We start from the raw sequence: 23,674 nt of genomic DNA, 5'->3' as shown, positions 1-23,674 counted from the left end.
GATCATGTTTGATCAACCTCCAAAACTGGGTGGTTACTTTTGTTGTTTGAACTACATTTTTCTTAATGTTATTTTTATAATAGTGTCAGTCAGATCATTATGTTTGAAAATATTATTCAATACAACTATTATGTTTGGTGCAATTGTAAATGGTGTACTTAAGGCCCCTGTTTGGTAAGGTAGGTGTACTCTTACAGTGGGGTTGGTGCTTACTGGGCTCTGACAGGATGTACAAACACATGCATGGGCAAAAAGACAATGATGATGTTAATTCATTTTTAATTATTTTTCCAACTTGTTAACTCATGTTGATGGGAAATTATGCAACACAATGGAACAGATCTGTGCTGAGAAGGCTATGGCTATGCCGTCAGAACTGATGTTATTATACTGCTGTTTTATAACAGTCCCTTTGACACTTATAATACAAAAAGGAGTATAACAGCATTATGTGTTATTGATAAATAATGCTGATACATAATCACAATTAATATATCAATAATGCAGATTAATTTAACAATAGAGCTGTTTAATTTGACACTGTGTTTGAATGTGTTTTATGTATCCGACTGAAAACACTGTCTTAGCTCAAACAGGAACATCAAGAATGCAGGAATTTTTTCTCTCCATAGAAGCTACATTCTGTAGAGGTGTGATACCTTCCTGGAGGAGGGCATCTGCTGACATAACTTTTTACTTTTCACTCCACATCTGCTCTTCTTTTTCTCTTTTGTGCATCTGCTCTTTCTTCTCAAACCCTCAGTCAGACATGGCTGCTTGTCGGGTTCTGCTAGAGATTTCTACCTGTTAAAGGGGAGTTTTTCCTCTCTACGTTTGCTACATACATGCTCAGCATGAGAAAGTCAAACTCAACACAAGCACTTATCTACTATAGCTACATGCTCATCCAGGAGGAGTGAATGTTGTAAGACAATGACTCAATGCTGGATTTCCTGAGAAAGAAACTTTTTAAAGGGACAGTATTATGCAAAATCAACTTTCCTGAGCTTTACATCATGCTATAATCTTACACCCTCATCCAAAACATACCTACATTCGGCAAAATCCTTGGGAGGACCTAACACCGCCTATGAGGCGCAGATCCTCCTCAGAGTTGCAGCTTCCAATCTTCTAAGCTTCTGCCTCACAAAGCACCTCTTCCCAAAACAACCCCCATCAGCTCCTTCAGACTAGCCAGCGGCAAATAGCAAACTCTTGGTGGAACTGCATATCAACTATGCTCATTATAGAAGCTACTTTCCAGTGCAACGCTGGTAAAAATATTGTTAGTGGGTTAATAGAGAAGCAATGTTGCGTTGAAGGTTCAGTGTTGGAAAGAGCAAGAGTTTCTTAAAGAGACAAAGACCCATTTTCAAGGGGTTAAATTATGAAGTCACATTTCTTTTTAAGCCATACTTGATACAGCATTTTTATAACAACTGAAGTTAACATAGTTACTTGATTGTCCTATAAAATGGCACTATGTGCCTGGAAAACATATAATATTGCCCCTTCAAATTAATTTGAGTAATTAACAACTTGATGCACTGTTCGATAACTTGAATCAACTGGAATGTATGTATGACTGAACTGAACTAGCTTTTTTTGTAAAGTGCCATGAGACAACATTTGTTGTTAATTGACACTATGAAAATAAAACTGAACTGAAGTGAGCAACTTTGTATAAAGACTGCATGTTATGGTCTCAGTCTCTGCAGCACACTGTCTCACCTGTCTTCCGAAGTGGGAAGTCGTCTTTGCCCTCGTAGTTTCCGAGAAGAGGGGGGAGTTTGTAGGAGGGAGGGGTTCCGGGGGTGTTACTCTGAGGGGGGGAGCTTTGCTCTAGAGACGTGTGCTGGCTTCCCCTGCATTTACAAACACACACATTAGATAACTGACCCCACTACTAATGCTGATTTTCTATTAATGTTCTTTGTATATGTTTCCTTGAGTTCATTATTTCCTAGAAACATTTGCTGTTACAGTAAGTATGAAATTAATTCCACCATGTCTCTTCATCCCGTAATTTTCTCCTGCAGTAAAGTTAATGCTGAATGCTGAATGGGTTTATTCAAAAGCTTCTGATACTAGCTGCAGACCTTTTCTATTTCAGGCCAGTGAACTGTTACCAGAAGCTGCCGGGGCATCTGAAACTGACCAAACATGCCATTAACTCACTGCAGCTCCTCTGAGGTGATGAGGCTTTACTACATCTGCACTTTTACAAACTTGAAGCAGTGACACTTTTTGGAACAAACTTCCAACATGAAGAAGAAAGTCAAATGACAGCAGGTTTTGTTATTCCTTTATTTAATCAGGTAAACCCCGTTGAGATCAAGATCTCATTTTCAAGAGGGACCTGAGCAAAAATTTGCAATACATAGCAACCTGGTTACAAGATAAAAACAATTAAAAATGAGGAACGCTTCACGAATTTGAGTGTCAGGTTTAATGGTGTGATGACAAGTAAACTTGCAAATAACTGAACACTGGCCACATGAGGAAGACAACAGCAAAATCCAGTGACTAGTGACTGAAAGTGGCTGACTGGTAACAGGCTGCAGCTGAGAACAAACAAGAAAACTAGGAAAATAAATCTAACTGTACCAAAGACTAGCCAAATGCAGGATCTAAATAATAAACATAATAAATAACTGAAGTTACCATGTTTGGATCTAAAGAAGAACTATCTAGAGTCAATCCACAGCTTCAGTTATTACAACAAAAACTACTCGGATAGCACAAGATGGCTAATTCAACATTGAATTATAGTCAGAATGGTTGATTTTTTTGTTGAGGTCGACAACTGATGGTGGATCAACCATCAAACAATCATCCAATTGTCGCCAAGTAACCAATGCTGAAAAGATGTCATTGAATCAATGTTGTTTTGTGGTTGAAACCTAATGAATGAAATGCTGATGTCTGATCAATGTCAGATCAATGTTGAATCAATGTATGCTGTTCAATGAACCCTTCCCATCTTCTCCGCCTCTTCTGAGCTCTGGGTGAGAGATTTTTATTATTGAGGAGGGGATAATCCATTAAATTAAGCACTATATATTAGAACAGTGGGTTATGATTCCTTTCTGTACTTTTCTTACTTGTCTGTAAATATTAATACTGACTGTGCATATTTTGTCGACATAAAAACGTCTACAACTTACTACAAGGAGTGAAGCGGTCCACCCCCACTATTTACATGTGTGGGATGTCCCAAACACACAACCACTTAGCTGTTGGCTTATTTGCAGAATATGTTAATTCAATGTTGAATTATCAAAAAAATTAAATATAATGAAAACATTTATTTAAATCAGTCAAAAAGTGAAACTTCTATATTATGTTCATTCATTACACACAGACTGATATATTCCAAATGTTTATTTATTTTTATGTCGATGATTATAACTCACAACTAATGAAAACCCCAAATTCAGTATCTCAGAAAATTTGAATATTACTTAAGACCGATCCAAAAAAGAATTTTTAGAAAAGTTGGCCAACTGAAAAGTGTGGGCATGAAAAGTATGAGCATGTTCAGCACTCAGTACTTTGTTGGTGCTCCTTTTGCTCAGATTACTGCAGCAATGTGGTGTGACATGGAGTTGATCAGTCTGTTGCACGGTTCAGGTGTTATGAGAGCCCAGGTTGTCCTGATGGTGACCTTCAGCTATTCTGAATTGTTGGGTCTGGTGTATCATGTCTTCCTCTTCACAATAGCCCATAGAATTTCTATGGAGTTGAGGTCAGGCGAGTTTGCTGGCCAATTAAGAGCAGAGATGCCATGGTCCTTAAACCAGGTACTGGTGCTTTCGCACTGTGTGCAGGTGCAAAGTTAATATTAGAAAATTAAATCTACATCTCCATAAAGTTTTCAGCAGCAGAAAGCATGAAGTACTCCTTCGTAGATGGCTGCTTTGACTTCGGACCTCAGAACACACAGTGGACCATCACCAGCAGATGACATGACACCTAAACCATCACTGACTGTGGAAACTTTGGCTGGACCTCAAGCAACGTGGTTTCCGTGCCTCTCCTCTCTCCCAGATTCTGGGATCTTGATTTCCAAAGGAAATGCAATATTTGCTTTCATCAGAGAACATAACTTTGGACCACTCAGCAACAGTCCAGTGCTGCTTGTCTTTAGTCAAGGTGAGACACTTCTGATGCCGACTCTTGTTCAAGAGTGGCTTGACACAAGGAATGCGACAGCTGAAACTCACACACAGATGTCTTGCATACATCTGTGTGTGGTGGTTCTTGAAGCACTGACTCTAGCTGCAGTCCACTCTTTGTAAATCTCCCCCACATTTTTGAATGGGTCTTGTTTCACGATCGTCTCCAGGGTGCGATTATACTAATCGCTTGTCCACTTTTTTTTCTATCACATCTTTTCCTTTTCTTTGCCTCTGTATGAATGTGCTTGGATACAGAGCTCTGTGCACAGCCAGTTTCTTTAGCAATGACCTTTGTGTTTTGCCCTCTGGTGCAAGGTATCAAAGGTCATCGCTTGGACAACTGTCAGGTCAGCAGTCATCCCTATGATTGTGTACCCTATAGAACTGGACTGAGAGACAATTTAAAAGCACTTGCAGGTGTTTTGAGTTTATTATCTGATTAATGTGTGGCACCAGGGGTCTTCAATATTGAACCTTTTCACAACATTCTAATTTTCTGAGATACTGAATTTGGAGTTTTCATTAGTTGTCAGTAATTATCATCAACACTAAAAGAAATAAACAAACAAAATATAGTCAAGTTATCACAGACTGATATATTTTATCAGTCTGTAATAACAGACTGACCTTGTAAAGAAAAAAAGGCCAATAAATGAATATAGTATACAAATTTTAGTTTTTGAATGGGATTACTGATTTAAATAAACTTTTTTTGCGATATTTAAATTTTTTGACCAGCACTGTAAGTTATCTAACCTCAACTGATGCAATGAGTAGCTTCTCATTTCTTAAACAACTATTTCAGACAACACACTCTGTGGTCTTGAAAATGATGTTAGTCTCTTTAAGAAGGCTTAGATTATTAGCTTGCATCAAGCAGAGACAACATCTAAGGAGATTTCTGAAACTAAAATGGTTGGGATCTGCCCAATGCACTATTACAAACTTGAGGAAAGTGGGGAGTCATCGTCATCATGGAAGAAATCCTGACTTATGATGATCAGTGTTTGATGAAATTATGTTAAAAAAATAAATAAATAAAAATCAACAACTCAAAGCTATATTTAATAATGAAAGTAAGAGCATTTTCACATGCACAATGTGAAGGGAACTCAAAGGATTGAGATACATCTGTGTAGCCATTAGAAAACCAATTATCAATGAGGTTTACTGAAGAAAAGTGTCACTATTTGCTAGGGAGCATAAATATCAGACTCTGGTGGTATGGAACAAGGTCATGTGGTCTGATTAGAACAGACTGACCCTCTTCAAGAGCGATCGGCGCATCAGGGTAAGAAGAGAGGCAGATGAAATAATTACCCATCATGCCTAGTCCCTACAGGCCTGTAGGAGCAAACAAATCTAATGGTATCGAAAAAAAGCCGCAGCAAATGAGTGACATAATTAAAATTAAAGGCCTGGCCTGTTGGCGTAATTGTTTTTTAGCATGTTGAACATGAATATAGGTCAAACTACTTCACCCTGTAAAGAAAATAGGCCATTCTCACCAGCACTTTGGGGAGAAGGAATGGTTGAGTCCTCCTGGACCAGGTTCTTTCTTACTGAGAAGAAACTCCTGAAGCTTCAGCTTCACCTCTGTGCTGGCAATGGCACCTTCCATAACACAAACACATGCAGACAGCATCAGGACGCTACACTCTCTGTACATCAACATGTACATTTCAGTGTAGTCACTGATGGCACCACTAGAACCTACTCTCTTTCCCTTTCTCTTTGTTTCTCAGCAGCAACAGTTGTTGCTCCAGTCTCTGTTTCTCCTGTTCTTCGTGTCTTTGTTGCTCCAGTTTTCTCTTATGCTCCAACTCCTGCTGCCGCTTTGCTGCCAGCAGCTCCTGTTGTTGCTTACACACATATACAAACACGTTTAACTTGGGTTAAAAACTGCTTCTGGAGATGAGTGATAAACCATAAAGCAGTGACTATAAAGAGAATATGAGCTACCTTTAAGTGCTCTTGCAGCTGGACTTCGTGCTGCCTTGTTAACACTTCATGTTTTTTCTGAAACTCTGCAAATAGCAGCTGCTTCTGGAGTTCCTGTTGCTGTTTGAGAAGCACAAGTTCCTGCTGAAGCTGCTGCTCTCTCAGGGCTGTATCCACTGCTCCCCCACTAGACACAGAGCCCAACCTGGGCTCTGTCCTCAAGTCCACCGGGCCTCCGCCTCCACCTGGACCTTCTCCAGGAATACAGCCTGGACAAAAAGCAAGACATCACGGTCAACTTTCCTCCCTCTTTAGCTGTACACAGTATTCTACAGTGCAAATGATTTTAGATTTTATGTAACGGAAGAACACAAAATACCTTTATTAGAAAGTAAAAGGAAATACATAAAAAGTTTCAAGATTTTTACACATAAAAACCAGAAAAAGGCCCTTGACGTGAAGCTTCTGTAAAACCATTGATCACTGCAATTACAGATGCCAGTTTTCCTGTTAGCCAAACAACTCAAGCTCACTCAGACTGGGTCAACAGCATCAGTGAACTTATTTTCACACAAGAGTGAAAAAAATGTTTGGAAGTCTGCCAAAGCCGTTTAAGGGGACAAAAAATTCAACTTTTTGAGTTACATGCTAAACAATGTTTGGATGAAGACTAACATTATTTCACACTGAAAACACCACCCAAAAAGTAGAACATTGTAGTGGAAGCATCATACTTTGGGGATGATTTTTACTAGCAGTGACATTAGCTGCCTTTCCATTGCAGATGTGTGCAAATATTTGTCTCTATTCTGCTAATATTGAAAGAACAAAATTTTGGAATTGTGATGTTTCCAACAAAATCACATGTGATTAAGCTTGTTCATATGATAACTCATTAAAATCATGGCAGCGATAGATGTAAAGAGTTACATTTTTCATAATTCATTCATGGTGCTAGTGCTCATCATCTATCAGCCATCAGAGGAGACGCCTGTGTTTTATTCAGGCATTGGAGCGACAAGCCTCTTGTACTTGGGAGCAGCTACGTATGCAGCGTTTTGGAGAATTATAATTCGTGATTTTGCATAAGAGCTATGGATTCAACAAGTTGGAAGGACACAACTTTTGAACAGTGTGATGCTGTGAGGGCTTTGGTGGAGCCAGCTGGACACAGTCCGAAAAAAAACAAACTACAAACTACGAAGAAGACCACTTACTGTCATCTTCGCCATGGTTTTTGCCAGTAGTAACATCTGGCTGTTCAACAAGTGTGATGCCAAAAAGTGTTTCCATTGCAGTTTTGTAACATATTTCTATTTCGATACAATTGGAAAACCACGTCATACCAGCGCAACAACTTTTTCTTGAGTTTTTTCGAAATTGGCATGTTTTCATTAAGTACATTTATTTTCATAATTTCAATTTGTGCAATTCTATGGTTAATGGCAACACCACTAGTGAAGCTAGAAAGAGTTGATGGGAAGATGGATGGTGATAAAGAGAGGATAATCCTGGAAGAAAACCCATTAGAGGCTGCAGAAGACTTTCAGCTGAGGAGGTAGTTTATCGTCCACTAGGACAGTCAGATTTACAACAGAATGATTTTGATGAAAGCCCGTACATCAAAACTGGCTTAATCTAGTTTTGATCTACTGGCTTTGTCACAATCTAGCCCTAGATTTTTGAATATGTGACAAGCCTTGAAAATTGATATTCAGATGCTTTCCATCCAATCTGACCAAGGATGAGCTACTTAGCTTTGAAGAATGGGCAAAGATATATGTTTATACTGTAGATGTGCAAAGCTTTTAGAGATTTATATGGAAAAACATGTAGCTTTGATTGTTCAAACAGCTTTGACTCATGGAGGGCTGAATACCAATGCACATCATACTTTTCAAATTTTTAGTAGTAAAAAAAATCTGAAACCATGTATTCAAAAGTATGTGTTGGTATTTGTAATGTTGGAAACTTAAATCATGCCTCCTAGTTTATTTAAAAGGAAAAAGCTTTCTCCAGGCAATACTTTCAAACAATCATTCATTTTATAATTAATGAGTTTTGAACTATGACATTGACCATGCTAACTGAGACAAGGTGTCCTGATGCAGGCAGGGTATAAATAGAATTTTTAAATATAGTTTCTTAACTTGGCTTCATTTCAATTTGATAAATAATTACACTCTGTTATCCACAGTGTTATGAGCATGAGATTTAAATCATCTTGAACCAGGTTACAATGAGCTAATATTTATGATGTCCTGACATTTGTTGGGATGTAATCTTGACTATTTTGACTATATTTGTTATTTTTGTAAAGAAGACTCACCACCCCCTTCACCACCACCTCCTCTCTGCTCACATGTTGCTTCAACTGGACTCTGCATGCCTGATGGGAGGCTGCTCTTCACCTCCAAGACTGCAAAAAAAAAAGACAGAAAGACAAAATGATTGATTAGTCCCAAACACCACAGTGTTACATCACTTAGAGACATACACACTAAGTGCATCCAATCAGCTTCCACTTCATTCACACACTCAGTGGTAGTGAAAGTCAGGGACACAGTGTCCTACCCCCCTAAAATAGCCACAAGCCACATTAGCCTTAGCAATAGATAGTACAGACTTGTAGTGTTACCTTGGCATTGGTCTATGTACATTCGGCACGGTTCAGCTGAAGGACACATAGAAATATAGAATAGAATAGAATAGAATAGAATAGAATAGAATTACTTTATTCATCCCAGCAGGGAAATTATTTTGCAGTTACAGCAGCATAGAGACAAGACACACAACAACCACTTTGTTTGTCCCATATCATTACAAGAACTGGAAATAAACCTGAATGATCACAGTGGATGTTGAATGGCTGAAGAAAACAAGAAACAACTTTGTTTGCAGAACTCTGAGTTAAAAGAAATAGAATAAAAATGTCTTCAATGTCACAGATTCATATCGATTTTCTTCAGTGGGTATTGAAGCTTTTGGAGTTGGCCGTTTACCTTGTTAGATGATATTTGTAGGAACTCATCACCTTGTCATCAAGACTTCTGACCAACAATATGAAGCTTGATAAAACATTTCTGCTGTGATCAGCTTGTACAGTTGCCTGTAAGATTAGGACACTTCTTGGAAAATGGAGCAGGCTTCCACAGACTGAGACGTCAGGATTTCCTCCCTACTAGCCAGGGGTGGATTCAATTAGGACTTACTCACAGGGAAGTTTGACCTTTGTAAGGTGCTCTGATTAGTCAGCTGCCACTGCTTCCAGTTCTGCATCCTAGATACCGTCTAATCTAATTAAACTGTAACATCAAAAGCAATGCAAAGCTGGTTAGCTCTATCCAAGAGGATTCAGACTAGTTGGGCCAGAGACTACACAGGTAGTGAGGAGTGAGCCTCAAGGAACATGTTCCACTTCCATACACAGACATATCCAGGACATGAGCCACATCTGTAGACTTCACTGTGTTAAGCCATTCCTGAAGCAGTCTATATCAGGAGCACAGCATTTTCTGCTTTAAGTCCAGTGTGAGGTTCTTCCCATCAGTGATGGCTTTGGGATCCATGTCCTCTGCTAGTGTTGGTCCACCAGCAGATAACACATGAACAAACTGGAATGACCTAAATCTCAAGATGAAGATGAAAGACAACAGAGCAAGACGAGCTGAAGTCTGCTACTACAGGAACCTTGGGCTTCCTGAAAACCTCAACAAAGACTCAGGCTGATTACCTCCAAGCCACACCATAGTGATGCAGTGATTCATGCAAAAGGAGGCCTGATCATGTGCTGAGTGTGGCTACTGTATAGTCAATGCAACTTTGTTTGCAGAACTCTTAGTTACAAGAAATAGAAGAAATAAAAATGTCTTTAATGTCACAAATTCATATCGATTTCCTTCAGCAGGTATTGAAGTTTTTGTATAGTCTGTGCCACAGACTATATCGACAACTAAAGGTTGTTGATAATTGTTATTCTTTCCTTATATTGTCTGCTTATCCTGCGACAATGCTGTTGGCTCTGACCAACTTCAAAATCCAACCATAGACAGCAGCATCATTTAATACTTGTCAACGTTCTTCTCTGCATGCAGGTCGATTTAGGGTCATAAACTGTTCACACAGAGGTCTGATTTTTAAATTATTTTAATGCATTTAGTAGTAGAAACAGACTGCAGACTGAACAAACCTCTATTCCATCAGAGCTGACTGACTCAAATGGGGATCAGAACCACAATCAAATGAAATGGAACGCAATACAAAGTGTTCAACTAGATAGAGAACATTGGTGCAACATGGTTTATTTAGGGGTATAAAACAGATGTGAGAAGGTACGGATGGCAAGAGCCAGGCATGAAAAAGATATAATAACATAAGATGCAAGCTAACTGGTAGAAGCTCATCCTTACAGTCGCTGCTTTGTAACGATTTCCTTGCCGCAGTAGATGTTGCTGCTCAAAGAAAACATTCTGAAACTGAGAACTGTAGATAAACAAGACCATGTGTATATGTTTTTCTCTTTATATGTGCACATGTGTGCAGTTGCTTGCATCTAAATTACCTAAACAAATATCCTGGCGCTTCACTGTGACGCACGTGTCTCCCTTCTACTACCACACACTGCCTTTGCATGTGTGTGTGTACATGAGAGACTGCTCTGTGAGTGTGTGTATAACAGTCTGCTTGGCAAGAGGGCAGCATTCCACAGCAGCAAGCGTCTGACGTCAAAGCAGGGACATTTATAGTCTGGTAAACACACACTCACATGCAGGCTGACAAAGAGGTGAAACTGAGGAACTGTTTCAGTCAATCGAAGAAGTTTTCTAACTGACTTCTGACCAACTCTCATTGCAGTTGTTCATTATTTCATGTACCAGTACACAGACTGTGTGTATGGACACAAATAACTTCTTATTAACACTTAGCTCCAACACAAAAATATTTGCTAAATAGCAGAGCTAAAATGACATGAGAAGTTTTATATAGCAGTCATATTGAGGCAAGAAACTAGTAATGTGGCCATGTCTTATTCTCAATTAGCTTCACTTAACTGAGGAGCAATTTCATTGCTGTTATACAGACTTTCATGGATTTTAATGGGATTCTATGAGGCAAACCAACATAGAGTTTTCAAACATTCTTCCACAAAATATCTGAAAAGTGTGGTGTGTAAAACCCTGTGCCACAGCAATTTTAGCAGGCTTTGGCAGTAGCTATTTTGGGGTGTCACCACCGCCTTTGCACATCTACAGTCATATTCAGCAAAGTAGAATATAGCTTCTAATGAGGCTCGGTTAAAAGTACTTTTTGAAAATAACAACCTTTAATCAGGTATTAACCGCTTAACTGTCATGATGACACTGGTGTCCTCATGTGGCACCTGGCAGAGTACTTCTTACATGCCTTTATGACTTTTACATGTCTTTCAAACTTTAATGGGTCATCTTCTCCACAAAGGCCAGCAAATGTGTTGGCAGATGTTGCCACCTTGTAACATAACCACTATGTTTGTTTTTTTCTGAATAAATACATTAAAGAGTAAATGTATCAAACTGTTTTGTAGAACAGTTGCTGTTATTTCATTGTTAAAATTATTCCAAATTTCGGGCGTGCCGTGGTGGTGTAGGGGATAGAGCGACCCATATTTGGAGGCCTTGAGTCCTCGATGAGGTCAGCGTGGGTTCGACTCCCGGACCCGGAGACATTTGCCGCATGTCTTCCCCCCTTTTCTTCCCCCTTCCTGTCAGCCTACTTTCACATAAGGGGCACCAGAGCCCACAAAAAGACCCTCTGGAGGGGTAAAAAAATATATATTACAAATTTCCACTTTTTAAAAACTGATTTTGGGCAGCATCATGCTGGTTTTAGGTGTGGTTGAAATTAGTAAATAAAAAGGGGCGTGCACGTCAGCGCAACCAGAGAGGAAGATGCACACTGTCAGATGTATGCAGGGGGAGACTTGACTTGATTGAATGTTTAAAACAAGTAAAAAAATCAAAGAAAAGATATAAAACAGCAATCAAAGTTCGTCCCAGCGCTGCAGAACGTGCATTTAGAAATCAGATCGGAGATTGCACCCGATCTGAAGAGGTGCAAGAGGACACTGCCGAGGGGAAAGAAAGACGCTCCCGGTGAGATCAGGACTTTACTTTTGTTTATGGGGATTTTTGGCGGAACCACTCTTTTTTCTCATCTTTTTTTTTTGGTGGGGGCCGGGGGGAGAGGGTTGACGGTTTTTTCATTTTGAATTAAAATGGGGAAATACTTCCGGGACTTTGTTTTGTTTATTGAGCATATGGAACTCCTTTAAGGACATTATTCTCATTAAAAAGAACCGGAAATTTTGGACGTTTAATTATTTAGGTTTTTTGGCTGACATAAACTGAGTGATTTAAATCTAACCTATAATTATTTTTGAGGGATTTTTGGTTACTGATCTATTTATCAGAATAACTATTATCATTTCTCAGTATTGTGGTTTTTTGAATTAATCATTGTTGCTAAAAAATCAACAAATTTCATATTGAGTGATTGGATATTTATTTTCTTATCAAATTAAATGGTGTAACATATACCTGATTCCTGTGACAAATCCCCCTTGAGTATATTGTGAGTTCCGCTTTAAATCAAGCTGAATTTTATAACATGACTTGCTGATTTCTGCAGTTCTTTCTTTCAGATCTCACAATTCTGGAATTGTGCCGCTCAGGGTGGAACATGTTGAAGTAGTTCTGTGCTTTCTTTCAGATTTTTTCTTTTTTTCAAACATCCATTCCTGCTTTTATTTTTAAAGAAAATAGCTTTTTTGGACAGCTATTCTTCCTTGTTTTGGATTCTGTGTGGTTGGACTATTCTTCTAGCAATATTTCTTGTATTTTTGCTATTTTGTTATGATGCGTAACCATAGCAACAGGGTGGTTTACAACCAGGAGCAGCTCATCAATGTCAGAAAAGCTAAAATAATAGCACAACTGTAGCCAGAAATCCCAGAGGAGCTGAAAAGGAGGAGTCATGGATGCAGAGCAGGAGCAAAAAGGAAAGAAAGGAGGAGGAAATTCAAGCAATCTTTTCCATCCATTATAATGGGCAACGTAAGATAGTTAGCTAACAAGATGGATAAACTTCAAGCCCCAACTCAGCAAGAATATAAGAAATGCAGCATAATGTGTTTTATGGAGACATGGCTGCAGGATTATATCCCCGACTCCAACGTCTCTCTGCCAGGCTTCGTGTGAACCGACAAAGATTTAGAGAGCAGCAGGAAAAGCAAGAGAGGTGGATTAGCAGTGTCTGTGAACAACAGATGGTGTCATCAGGACGTTACTGTGAAGTGTCGTCTCTGCAGTCCAGACATTGAACTCTTGGTAGCAAGTTTATGACCATATTATTTAATTCACCAGTGTTATTTTGGCAGTTGTTTACATCCCACCCTCAGCTGTTGCCGATAATGCATGTGATTTCATCAGTTCTGTTGTTGTTAAGATAAACCGCAATGCATTTGTGGCAATATATAGTGATTTTAATCATGTCTCACTCTCTTCAATACTACCAACATTTCACCAGTTTGTCAGCTGCTCCACCCAGGAAAACAAGATTTTGGATTTGTTTTATGTTAATGTCAAGGAGGTGTCTCTAAACCAAGACCTCCTCTGAGGAAATAGAACCATAATTTAGTTTCTCTATGCTCTGAATACAAACCTCTGGTGAAGAGGCTACCTGTTAGGAAGACGGCTGTTAGGAAGACAGATGTAAGGAAGTGGTCAGATGAAGCAGAACAGGTCCTCCAGGTTTGTTTTGAAGCAACTGATTGGACTACTCTCTGCCAGCAAGATGAGGCAGATCTTCTATCAGTCTGTTGTTGAGAGCGTCATCTCTGCTGCCATCATCTGTTGGGGCAGCAGCATCAGAACCATGGACCTAAAAAGGCTCAACAACTTGATAAAGAAGGATGTTCTGTTCTGGAGATGATTGTGGAACCTCTGGAAATAATTATGCAAAGAAAGATTCTTCATAGGATCAAGAAAATTATGGACAACCCTGACCATTCTCTTCATGAGACTGTGTTGGGAAGGCAGAGCATTTTCAGTCAGAGGCTTCTTCAGATTCAGTGCAGTACAGACTGCTACATGAGATCTTTCCTGCCAACAGTCATCACGATCTTCAATAACTCTTTGAAGAATCAAAGTTCTTATTTAATTTCCCTTTGGGATTAATAAAGTATTTTTGAATTTGAATTCTCTGCAGGTTTTTCTTAGCTACTTCTCTGATTCAGGCTGCGATCTATATGTCACACCCAAGTAGAGTCTGTTCTACTTACAAGTGGAACTTTCTATTTGTTGTGGAGCAAACTACAATAAGCAATAAAAGTTGTTTATTAATTTATCTTATATTAAATGCCTTGAGCAATGAAAGATCACAATTTTAGAATAAGACAGAGTAATGTTTTTCCCTTGATTTGGCCCAAGACCTGCATAAAAAACACTTTTCAGATATTCTCAGGGTAATGAAAAGGTATGAATGTCTTTTTATCTGTTTGTCTTTGATGCCCCAGTTTCACACATTGCTACTGCTGGGAGGTGTTTCTGGAAACCAGTGTTCATTCCTTATTTTCCTTCTCTCTTTTCCTGTCTTGTTCATTTTGCAATGCTAAAAGAAAATAGGCTCCATGACGTCAGCCCTGCAACACACTCAGCTAAGGGGAAGAGAGGAAGAACAGAGCAAGCAAGCAAGAGAGTGAGGTAAAAATAGTATAATGGCTGTGTGTACTTTAGTCAAATTAGAAGCTGAGACACAGAGACAAGAGGACTCATGAGTGGTGTTGCTATAGAGACTTAAGGGTAGGTTGGTAAACTGTGGTTCATCCATTCTGGATAACATCTGCAGTGTTAGAGATCTCATGGTGTCTTAGAAAACAACAGTTTTCATTTGCTAGATGAGTATGACTGGTCTTCTCAATGCCATTTGCACAGTAAAACCTCAGACTTCATTGTGCTATGGGGAAAAACACAACTGTACATTGCCCTGAAAAAATATCTCTATGTTGAAACATGGAGGTGAGGGCTTGTTGCTGTTGTAATATTTTTCTTCAGAATGGACAGGGAAGCTGTACAAAGTTGATAGGAGCTGATAAGCTCCAAAAGACTAGAAGAAAGACTCGCATTCCAGAAGAAAATCCAGACCAGAAACGTCTAGATCAAAGCAGTCCAAGCCAAACTCTCAACAACTGCTCATGAGCTAAAGTGTATGCAGCCTGTTGCAATCCTCTCGTTGTTTTACTTTTTAAATATTTTAAATGTTTTTTCAATTACTTTACCACTTTAATTATTTTACTTTGCCAGAAGAGTATCTTCAACAATGTTGACTAAGAAAGTCATTATCTTTTTATTCGTTGTTGAGATACTTTTTATACTCTACCGAGCGCAATAACTTGACCGCATTGTTTACACAAGAGATCGGCTGATTGCGCTGAAACAGGCCGGCATGGAGTCCAGATCCACTGAAATCCCCGAGGAGATCTGGAGAAGGACACATCGGGGCACATCGAGGAGGAAACAAACAGCGGAGGAGAGCAAAAAGGAAGAAACAACAGAGGCTTATGGAGAAGAGAAGTTATAAGCCATTTCTCCCCTCTGTTACCATGGGAAACATTAGGTCGATGGCTAACAAGATGGATGATTTAACATCGCTGACCAGGAGCCAAAAAGAATACCAGGAATGTAGTTTAATGTGTTTTACAGACACATGGCTGCACCCAGACATTCCTGATGCCAATGTTACCATCGAGGGCTACAGGACGGTTCAGGCTGATAGGGATTGCACCGAGAGCAGTAAGCAGAGAGGAGGTGAGCTTGCCATTGTAGTAAACAACCGTTGGTGCAATCCTGCTCATATAATGGTGAAGAAGAGAATCTGCTGCTGTTGGCATTTGGTCTTCGTCTGTTTTACCTGCCCTGTGAATATTCCCCATGTTGTCGTGGTGACTGTTTACATGGAGTAGCTTTCAACAAATAAACAATTTCCCTTTGGGGACCAATAAAGCATATTCTATTCTATTCTATTCTATTCTATTCTATTCTATGTGGTACAGAAATCAGAACCATAATCCACACAAATTAAGACGTGCTCAAACCAACATGAGTCTTCTTTACTCTTCTTATTGTAAGTTAGAACTTGTAATTGGTCTGTTATGTCAACTAGTATTGGCAAAGTTACATGCTGATGTATAGAAAGAAATCCAATTCTAATGATTCTAAAAGTGGAATCAGCTATCAGTCATGTGAGATAAATGTTTGAATCATCAGAACTTATTCGATAAATATGTTTCCTTCTCTCTTTTAGTGCATCAACTCTTCTTCACAAAAGCCAAAAATCACCCCAAGTGGGAGTAAAATCATTTTTGAGAAATTGAGGAAGTTATTTCAAATTTTTCCATTTTCATGAGCCTTTTCCACTGCAATAGTTCAAAATGTGCATCTGTGATGCCTATTGAGATGGTGAAAATCACCTTGTTTTATTCTACATATATTGGGGAGTCAATTACAATTTATCCAGAAAGCACAAATAATTGATTTTGGATTGTGTTTTTTGTTGTTTAAAAGGAAATGTGAACCTGCCAATGTCAGAGTTTTGCAAAATAAGAAATCAGAAAATGTCCACAAAATGTCTGATCAATGCATCAGTTATCTTTTCACAATAAGAAAGAAAAAAACTTCACATTTAAACTGTGATTTATGTATGCCATTAAACGATGCATTTGTGTTTTTTATTCATTTATTTTCCTTTGCGCATACTCATTTTACTGCAGTTTTTATTCATCATTAACAATGAGTGTGCCAGTAACAAGCTATTTTTCTCATGTTCGCTATACTGACACTACCAGCCCCTAACCCTAACCATCACATACCTAACCCCTAACCCATAAACAGCATTTCTCCTCATGGGGGCCAGACTTTGATCCCACAAGTCCCCACAATATAGACAGAAATAGGTCCCCACAAGAATATAAAAACCTGGTTCACACACACAGACACACACTGTATCTAATGTTGTTCTCGTCAGTATCTGTAATGTTGTAAATATAATCCAGAGCGACTAATTACATTCAGATGTCACAGAACTAGTAAATAAAGTCCACCTAATTTCAGGTTTTGTCAAAAATTCTCTATTCGATTGAAGTCTGGACTTTAAGTGGACCATTCATGTGCACATGAATATGCATGGGTTCAAATATTGCCATTTCAGCTTTGCATGTACATCTACAGTTCCCGATCGCAGGAAGGTTTTGAGTCGATCTCGGCAGTAGATGACAAAGTGATCGCCACCAGTAGTCTGAGACCCGCACGTCCTCTTCTGGGGGAAATAACCCAACTTCAGAAGATGTGCTTTTAACAGATCTCTTTGGCTCCTCCTATCAGTCTGCAATTTCTCATATTGAGGTCATCAAACTAAATTTCAGATCTATCATAGCTGACTGACACCTGCTGGCCTCAGGTTTGCAACCAGCTCCTGACTGAAAAACCAGCAACCTCCTCCCAGTGTCAGAATCTCACTGAGGAAGAAACTGGATTAGATTTTCTATTGCTTTAATATGTCTGCTATAACTGATGTATGTTTGCATATAAAATATGTCAATAGAGTTTCATTTACAATTTTTATAGCTTTGTGTCATGTGGTAGATTTCAGCTGGCTGGTGAGAGAAAAAGTAGATCTTAGTCTAAAAACGTTTGGGCACCCCTGTTCTAGGGAATATGTCTTTTGAAGGCCTCTCAGGTTTTCTTGCCACATTGCCATGCATTTAGCTCCATTAATCTTCCCATCAATCCTGATCAGCTACCCTCTCTTACAGCAGAACTCAAACAGCATGCTGCCGCCACCACTATGTTTTGTTGTGGATGGTGTGCTCGGAGTATATGCAGTGTTACTTTATATAGATATAAATTGTTTACAACAAAAAAGTAGGTCACACCTGAAGACAATTGGTTGAAAAATTTTTTATCCAGAAAACACAAAAATAGTTGTTTTTGCTTTCAGTTTTTTAAAAGCAAAACCACTGTTTGGGGTTCAGCCCTCTTTGGTTCAGCAAAGAGGGCAAATGCAAATCATACTACAAATATCAGACTCTACATCATTACTTGTACATCCTCACTAGCACCTGTCTACTTCACAGAGTATGTTAGCTTTACAGCTCCTGCAAATCTCCCAATCTCTTTTAGAGCACTACCAACCAGCTCCATGCTCCGAGCTTATTCAATAAACAAACAATTCCTAAACCCACATATTAAATATGCTTGCTAAAGAAAGACCAAATTACTTATTAATTTCATCCGACCACAGCATTCCTAGTAAGCCCCACCTCTGCCTTCCCAGAGATGACTCACCAGCAGCGGTCATGTCAGCACCGGAGCCCCTGCTGTCACTCAGGAGCTCCAGAGGCTGGTGGTGGCTGTCTGTGCTAGCAGAGGAAAAACACGACTCAGTCTCGTAGATGGTCTGCAGCATGGTGCACAATCCTGACACGGTGGGATGTAACAGCATGCCAGGACAAGAGCTGCTGCTTAAGTTTGTGAAAAGAAAAAATGTCAGCTCTTTAGAGGTACCAGCATAGCTTAGGAAGAACTGTCTGCCACAAATTGTAAAAAATACAAATTATGTGTAAATTGTCCTGTTAAGTGTGAATAAATACTCTAAAAAGTTTTCATTGTGTAATCCAGTCTCAGTTGAGATTGCAAATTTCCTTAGAGCTCCGGTGGCTGTTCAGTTTCAATTGTACTAATGGGCCAACATCACCTTGAGTAAAATCCTCTTCTCTGTCATAGTAGGTGTGAGTTCCAGGAAGCCTCCTCTCCAATAGGATTGAGGGATTTGAGTCCAAGTAGATGAGAAAACACCAAGCTTGCATAGATCTTCTTAAGTCCTCTGCTGGCTCCAGAAAACAGAAACACTTTGTCAGGTACCTGTCAGCTCAGGAACAGAAGTTTGTTTCTTCTGTTGCAGTGGCTGCTTGAAGTCCAAAATCCCAACAGAAGGAAATCTAGCACTGCGTAATCCCCATCCTGCTGGACAATTCTGAGAGCTGAACAACCAAAAAATTTCCAGACGAAGGAGAAGTCGAGCTTTCTGTGTTCTCTTACATCAAAGGATCGTCTCACTGTTCACCTCCTGGCTGACAAGAGGAAGAGAAGAGGAGGAGTATGAAGGGGAGGAAGAGCAGCAAGGATGTAAATAGCTTCGGGAGAGCACTCCCTGAGGTTCCATGTTTCCAAAATTAGAACAAAGCTCTGAGAGAAAGGCAGAGAGAGCGAAACAGGATGGAAGCAGAACAGGACAGCTTCGTTAGAGAAGAGGAGTGGAAAATCCTGATCCGTCCCCTAAAAATCTGCAGAAAGAGTCGATCTAAACCGATCAGGAGGCTAACGCTTACAGCCTGCCGTGTATGCGGGTGTGTGTCTGTGACGCTCTCTGAGCTGGTGAATGGACTGTGAGAGATAGATGGAGGGAGGAGACTGAATGAGAGAGAAAGAGAGAGAGACAGAGAGCGGTGGCTGAAAGTGGATCACTATGGAAGTTATACGGACAACAACTTGTTTCATTTCAGGAAGGCTCAGAAGATGACGAAGGAGACAAGGACGACTGAAGACCGTCCAGAGGATGAAGAGAAGAAAAGAGAGGAGAAACCCATGAGATGGTGCTTGATGGAGGGATTGTGGCTGAAAATAGTCTGCTATAGTGGAGGAGGAGCCATAGATAAAAATAGACAGAGGCAGAGAGACTGAGAGTTCTACGTCCAGCTCTGCTCTGGAGTTCAGTGGTGGAGGGGGGTTGCATTCAGTTCTGTCATTCCTCTCCACTGCACTTCTCAAAGACGATCCATTAATCATGAAATTGAGTCATCTTCTGATTTTGTGTTTCTGAGGTTTCATCATCCTAACACAAAGTGTAAAACTATACACAACTGTTCATGTCAACTCAAACTTGCTGTTGTGCCAAAGAGCTTATGACAGAACTCAGGTTTTATAGTGATACTCCCAAACCCCCCTGATTGTCATCCAGTTATAAAACCTTTTATATCCAGTTCAATAAACCAGCATAAAACTGCAACTACAAATCTGTTGAGTGTGACTACCTTTTCTTCTCAGCGTCTGACAGCTTGTCCCATGAAAGACATGGAGATGATTTTTTTCCATCTACATGCAGCAAAAAACTAACACAGCACAAGTGAAGTCTTCAGCCTCAGCATAGTAACTTTTAGCCAGCTTGTCAGACTAGTGTCAATGAAATTAACTGCCTGCAGAAATATTGACAAATAACAAAGCAGAACACAAATTTCTCATTCAAACCCACCAGAGTTTTGTTGGAGCTTGCACAAACTCTGGTGGAACCTACTCATCAGTGTTGCCTGGTGTCGATTGCTAGACTCTGCTATCCTCAAAGGGCAACAGAAACCTCTGTAAATGTATCAGTCTGCCTGTTCTTGTAGTCTGGCCTAACGTGTGTGGATCTTCTTGGGATGCTGGTAACAGTGAATATTAAGTAAAAGACAAAGATTTTTGCCAGCTTTTTGGTGTCTCACTGTGTGTGTCTCTAAAAGAAGACAGAAAGTGGCACCAGACGTCATGTATGTCTATACTAATACAACAATCACCTTTGTACACTTTGAAGTTTAGTCATTCTATGATTTTTTTCCTTTATTCGTGTAATGCCCCTTTTCCATTGTCAAGTCTTACTCTATCTGGTTAATGTCTGGCCTGGTTCTAGCCATGTCAGGCCTGTCTCACAGTGGAGATAGACAGGCAGGAACATGGTCTTTGCTCTGATGACGTTTGCAGTAGACTAGGCAGTAGAGAACCTCAAGGTTGTGGTTTTGATTGACTGAAATAAATCCAGATATTTGATTTTGTCTTATAGAAATTAATTGCTTGCTAAAACATAATGAAAACAAATTAGATTAGCTGCTTAGTTTGCTACACACGCAAATCTATTATGTGGCACTTTATTTTTTAAAATATGTGCAACCTTTGAATGTAAGTAGTGCAGTAGAAATTATGCACTGCATTACTGATTGTCATGCATGTCAATATCCACACATGAACTTTGTTGAAAAAGTCCCCAGAATAATATGAATGTCACACCAAATTAAGTTATGTACTTCCGGTGTCTCTCACGGGTTGGTGCCGAAACATAGCTCCAACAAAATGTTGACCAGAGCTGCACCGGTTTTTGCTTATGGCATCATTATAGTCGCTTCTTCATTTCATGCCTATTCTTCAGAGAGATGTGCTGCTTGCAGGACTGTGAAATCACGGTCATACCTCTTCAAAAGTTGACGCTGTTTTTCCTGACACTGCTTGTAATTACGCTCCTCCACACTGAGCAGCTCTCTGATAGCAGACGCCATGTCCGTCAGTCCACTGAGGTGTTTGAAATGTTACTGTTTGAAGCTTGCAAAGTCTGACTTAAGCTCATGCAGTGACATAAATTATGTGTCCATCAAGGGATGCAGTCTGCTGTCAATCAAATCATTGTGCGCAGTAAACAGCTCGCCGCAGCTTAGACTATCCTTGAAGTGGTTATGAAAAGCAAGGGAGAAACCGCACAGCTCTGCTCATGGAGATGATTCTGAGGGAGAACAGTTAAAGCCACGCCCATAGAGAAGACGTTTTAGATAATTCAACCACAAAAGGTAAAGTGCCTAAAATCCATTAACATTGTGAATATTCTGTTGCTCCATTAGAACAGGTTTAACAAATCTTTCAGTTTGTATTTTTTGCTTTTCAGTTGAGAAATATAATAATTCAATGTAAGGTCACTTTCATCAAAAAGCTGTAGTTTTCACTTTGCTCAGTCTGGACAATTACGAACTGAAACTGAACATTCTTATTTTTGTGTTTGCTTGTTCAGCAGTTCAGTTTCAAAAGAGGCTTTACTTTAACACAGGTGCTAAAGCAGATTATCATGTAATTTTGTTCATTATTAGCAAACACAGCATGCAATGGCTTTTGGAAAAAAGGGGAAAAAACTAAGTGGCTCTAAGTAATGAATGAAAATACATTTTTAACAACCGGAGAAACATCAACTCTAATTCAGTTTTTTCACTCTTCACTTGACACCTTCCTCCACTGGCTGACCTGTTACTGCTGTCACTTATCTTTTCACAAATGATGATATTTGCATCATCATCGAAATTGATCAACATTAACATCTCACCTTCCCCACATCACCTTTTCTTCTCATCATCCTCACCTCCTTAAGAAACAGCTCCTGGTATCGTAGAGCTCATTTTTAGGGTTGACTCAATAGCAGTGTCCAAATAAACAGAAATAGGCAGAAGTTTAAATAGCACAGGATAACTCAAAGTACCCTGCACTGCTGCATCATTACCTAAACTGCTTTGTTGTGCTTCTATTATCCAGAGCTGTCATAGCTTACTCAAGATGTGTGCTCCCACCATAAGTTGTGATCTGAAACAAATTTGATGGTAAAACAGATGTGACTGAACATCTGTTTTACATGTAGGCCTTACATGTGAAGTCTCAAACACATCAGCCAAAGGTGTGTGTATGTGTGTGTACTGCTGAGGCTCAGTGGATGACTCATCTCTGCGTTTCTATTAGCGGCGCATCAACCCCTAGAGCCACAATGCTGTCTGTGTGTGTGCATACTATAGCAGTAACCATGACAACCAAATTACACTGAACTAATCACTTACATGTCAAAATTAGGAATTATCAGTGGCAGACCGCCTTCAATTTAATGCACCACTATAACCTTACAAGTATACAAGTCACAGATACTACAGTAAACAAAAAAAATATAATGAGGTCTGGTATTACAAAGGTTTGTTCAGCTCTGGCAACATTACATGTAATGAACATGTTTTGCCCAGCCCAAAGACCTATCACATAGCTTGTTCAAGTAAGCGTGACAGTGGACCTTTAAGAAAAGACGGTCTGAAAAATGGATGTTAAATTTTATTCTGAGATCAAATCAATTTCTCTACTTCTAGCCATTGTATTTCAAAAAATAAAAATAAATTCACACATATTACTATGAGCATCGCAGGTTGCTGACAAGTGGCGCTTTGTTAGCTAAACTTTGGGGTTAATGATTCGCTCTGAAACCTTCTATCAGATCTCTTAGGCCTTCAAGCAAGAGTTGGGTGGAGAATCTGAAAGCTAATTGGTTAAAATAACCATTCCGCTGCTCTATCGTTTAGTTAGCGTAGGTACTAAACGATATCTAAAGGCCCGGGGGAGATTAAGGTGCAGATCACTCATGCTGCAGTAGTATGACTGCTACTCTCTGTGCAGCTCTGACAGTTGTGTTCTGGCTACCCTGGTATAAAAGAAATGGGGCGAGGCATTCAACTAGCTTATCAAATCTGCTAATAGGTTTGACCACTTCAATTTAAAAGTTGTGCTTTAAATTGAAGGCCCTAGTTGAATGGGGCGAGGCATTCAAACCTTAACATCAAACCTGCTAATATATATTCGGACTGTGGGAAATTAAGGAATTTGTCCTGAGAAATGTGGGCAATCAATACACTTGACTATGAA

General features: G+C 39.5%; 1 protein-coding gene across 7 annotated transcripts in view; it reads right to left on the bottom strand.

Moving 5' to 3' along the window:
* The window catches only part of hdac5 (histone deacetylase 5), a 64,463-nt gene that overhangs the window by 23,547 nt on the left and 17,242 nt on the right, over positions 1-23,674 (bottom strand). For 3 of the 7 annotated variants that reach the window (XM_028022609.1, XM_028022608.1, XM_028022610.1), the window contains exons 3-7: positions 8,452-8,541; positions 6,144-6,391; positions 5,899-6,043; positions 5,690-5,795; positions 1,732-1,865 (exon numbers count right to left, since the gene is read on the bottom strand). In XM_028022609.1, the coding sequence (XP_027878410.1) occupies positions 1,732-1,865; positions 5,690-5,795; positions 5,899-6,043; positions 6,144-6,391; positions 8,452-8,541 (723 nt within the window). Of the gene's footprint in view, positions 1-1,731; positions 1,866-5,689; positions 5,796-5,898; positions 6,044-6,143; positions 6,392-8,451; positions 8,542-18,499; positions 19,773-23,674 lie in introns of those variants that run through there. The other 4 variants (XM_028022607.1, XM_028022606.1, XM_028022605.1 and 1 more) reach the window with 3 other exon arrangements.

This window comes from Xiphophorus couchianus, chromosome 7 (genome assembly GCF_001444195.1).
Source record: "Xiphophorus couchianus chromosome 7, X_couchianus-1.0, whole genome shotgun sequence".
Taxonomy (NCBI): Eukaryota; Metazoa; Chordata; class Actinopteri; order Cyprinodontiformes; family Poeciliidae; genus Xiphophorus; species Xiphophorus couchianus.
Note: the sequence above shows the minus strand (reverse complement) of the source record. Positions and strands in the feature narration are given on the sequence as shown.